This window comes from Sinocyclocheilus anshuiensis, unplaced genomic scaffold (assembly GCF_001515605.1).
Source record: "Sinocyclocheilus anshuiensis isolate Anshui unplaced genomic scaffold, SAMN03320099.WGS_v1.1 scaffold1065, whole genome shotgun sequence".
Lineage (NCBI taxonomy): Eukaryota > Metazoa > Chordata > Actinopteri > Cypriniformes > Cyprinidae > Sinocyclocheilus > Sinocyclocheilus anshuiensis.
Genome location: NW_015555804.1, coordinates 440,284 through 443,144, shown reverse-complemented (window position 1 = coordinate 443,144; position 2,861 = coordinate 440,284). Strand labels below are relative to the sequence as shown.

Genomic DNA, 2,861 nt, shown 5'->3' with positions numbered 1-2,861 from the left:
TACTCGGCTAAACCACATCAATACCAGCCATCCAACAGGCGCTGGCGTCCCCCATTCAAGTGGCCAGCGAACAACCCCGGCTCCTCCTCAGTACACAAGCGCCCCAGCTACGTCTGCTTTGCCCCATGTTCAACTTATTAGGCATACTCAATAGGACCCTTTCGACAAGGTTCTCTCCCCTGCTCTCCGAGTTCAGGTCTAAAACAAAGCTAAAGATTGTGCTGATGGGCTCAAACTCTCAACACCACCCTACAGCCCCATACAAGCATTTAGCTTTAAATAGGGAGTCCTCCCTCCAAGCACTGAATTTTTTTTTGTTTGTGTCCCATTTTAAAGCTCATTGAATGGCTTTTCCTATTATGAGCTTCAGCAAGAAAAATGGCACAGGTTAGCATGACCAAGGGTCATTTTATTTGCAGCAGTGATTGCTTGTTAGCAACAAGTCCTTCATTTAAAATGGTCTTGACAACCACGAGGATTGTTCTTTTTTTCAGGATGCGTAGAAACGCTTGGGCTTCCCCAGAAACACAGTTTAACTAGAGCCATTTACAAGCTTTATTTCAAAACATACTGACAGGTGCTGAGGACTCTGAAGAGATTTGCCATAACTGTGAAACTTTATGAGATTAAAATGAGAAGAAAATACATTTGCCACATTGATGTGGCCTGAGCTCCCATGACCAATTTAACTCTAATGAACAGATTCTGTGAGATTTTTTTCTCAAAAGCTTGTTGTGTTCTTTTAAATGCCTATGGTGAATTAGCTATTGATAGATATTGTATTGTAATGTATTTAATTAAGTCTTATCAGAGGATGATGAGAAATATATTATCCATGGGAAATGGATTTTTAATTTTGTATCGCAATTAACTAAAAAAATCAACCATCACAAAAACTGAAATTCACACAAGCCCACACTATTTTTCACCATGCTGGTGTTTCTATCACAACATTTAATGACAAATATGCATTGAAGACATGTCCTGAAATGTAAAATTGACTTATCTTTAAATGAAGGTAGCTGTTACAAAAGTTTTCAGTTAAAACGTTTTAGATAATTTTAAAGGTTTATATACATACATACATACAATACATACATACTAATATATATATATATATATATATGAATGAATACGGCTAGGGGAATCACGCTTTTCGATATGTAGGCTACTCTGTTATGATCCTATGAAATCTAATTTTCAAAACTGTTTCAAAGACACATTTTCAGTGTTTTCGCAACCTGAACGAGCAACATTAACATTATAAACGTTACTGAACGTGAGTCTCCTAACAGTTTCGCTTTCATTAGCGAAAAAAGAAATATGTCATCTAAATAATGTATATAGTGTAGTTAAAATATGAAATTAATAATCATTTAACCAAAACACGCTTCAAAGCCAAATTAAGCTGACATAACACATGGTTTTAGGTATAGGACACAAGTTTCTCCAGTTGCTGATCTGTGCGGCAGCAGAAACGTGTTGTGCTAAAGCTGTAACCGACAGAACAGGTGTCTGACGTAAATCAAAACGCTTTGTTCTATTTGCTCCGGCGTTATATTTAATGCAGAATTAATATCAATTTAATGCTTGTCAACGCTTTTCTGTATTTTGGGTCTTGGTTAATCTCCTCAGTGTTCTGTCGTCCCCGGATCCACAGAAACAGATGCTTGGCCTGTCTAAAAGGGGCTTGGAAGAAGGGCGGCTTAAGGTGTTAAAACCAGACTAAAATGTAGTGTTAAAAATATTTGAATAAAAATATAATCAGAATTTGCAGGTTATTATTACTCTGTATTAATAATAATAATAATAATAATAATAATAATAATAATAAAGATTTTACCATAAATGATGCAATTAGAAGCTGAGGTTGCCGGAAATATATGCAAAAAATACAGAGACAATAAATGTATTGTGAGATTTAGGTAGCTTTATATTTTACTGTTGCTAACTGGTCTGCGTCATTTAATTATATCATATTAACATACCAACATATTTGAGCTATTATAATCTTTATATTTATCTTTCCCCATACATTACAAGGAGTAGCCTACTGTCTATTAACAAAAACATAATTTCAACATTATAAAAGTAACAAGTTTGACTAGTTTTTCGTTTTCTGTTAAAATTACTACGAATTTTTAAAGTGCTTTAAACACTGCATTGCCATTTCACTTAAGTTGCTTAGAGTCAATACTAAAGAATGCGGATAATAAAATGAAGCCAAATAATTTTTGGGTTTATCCTGATGAGCTCACCAAGGAGAAATTATCTCAGCATAATCTGTTGTGCAAAAGCGCGGGCGTCTAGAGAAGGCAAGGCACATTTATGTGGATATAGTATCTTAGAAATGTGTTTTTAATGGGTTTAATTCAGCGTCCGATCAGCTGTACTCCCTCTATTTGGTAAAGATAAAACAATCGTGCCATTGCTTGGAAAGCAAGCAGAAATTAGTTTCGGTCACCGAGGCTAAGATATATTTCCTGCAAACCATCTGCTTTATAGGTACAATAGAGGGATTTTCAAGTGCAAGAAAAATAATAAAGTGCTTTGAACGTGCAGAAGTCCTCTTGGGTTTTCTGAAGGTGATGAGGTGTCTTAATACGACTGCCCCGGGTGGTGCTAAAAACAACTGATGCAAATCTAACGGTCGCATTATTGGGTAAAAATGGGAATAAGTATATGCTAATCACTTATGGGTCTGTTATTGGCATGTTGATAGATTTTTAATACTTGTTTAAGCAGCAGCAAAAGCTGTCAACAAATTACTGCATTCAGTGAAGCAATGATCACTAATGTGATTTAAGATAGATTGATAATAAAGCTACAACTGCTATTTTCTGCTAAGTTCTGGTTATGTT

The 2,861-nt window shown here is 35.4% G+C and overlaps 1 protein-coding gene across 1 annotated transcript in view; it reads left to right on the top strand.

Annotated features, from left to right (window-relative positions):
- The first annotated feature begins 359 nt into the window (after positions 1 to 359).
- LOC107674945 (homeobox protein DBX1-B-like) overlaps positions 360 to 2,861 on the top strand; it is a 6,066-nt gene continuing 3,564 nt past the window's right edge. The window contains exon 1 of the mRNA XM_016469106.1: positions 360 to 387. Coding sequence (XP_016324592.1) covers positions 360 to 387 — 28 coding nt within the window. The remainder of the gene's footprint in view (positions 388 to 2,861) is intronic.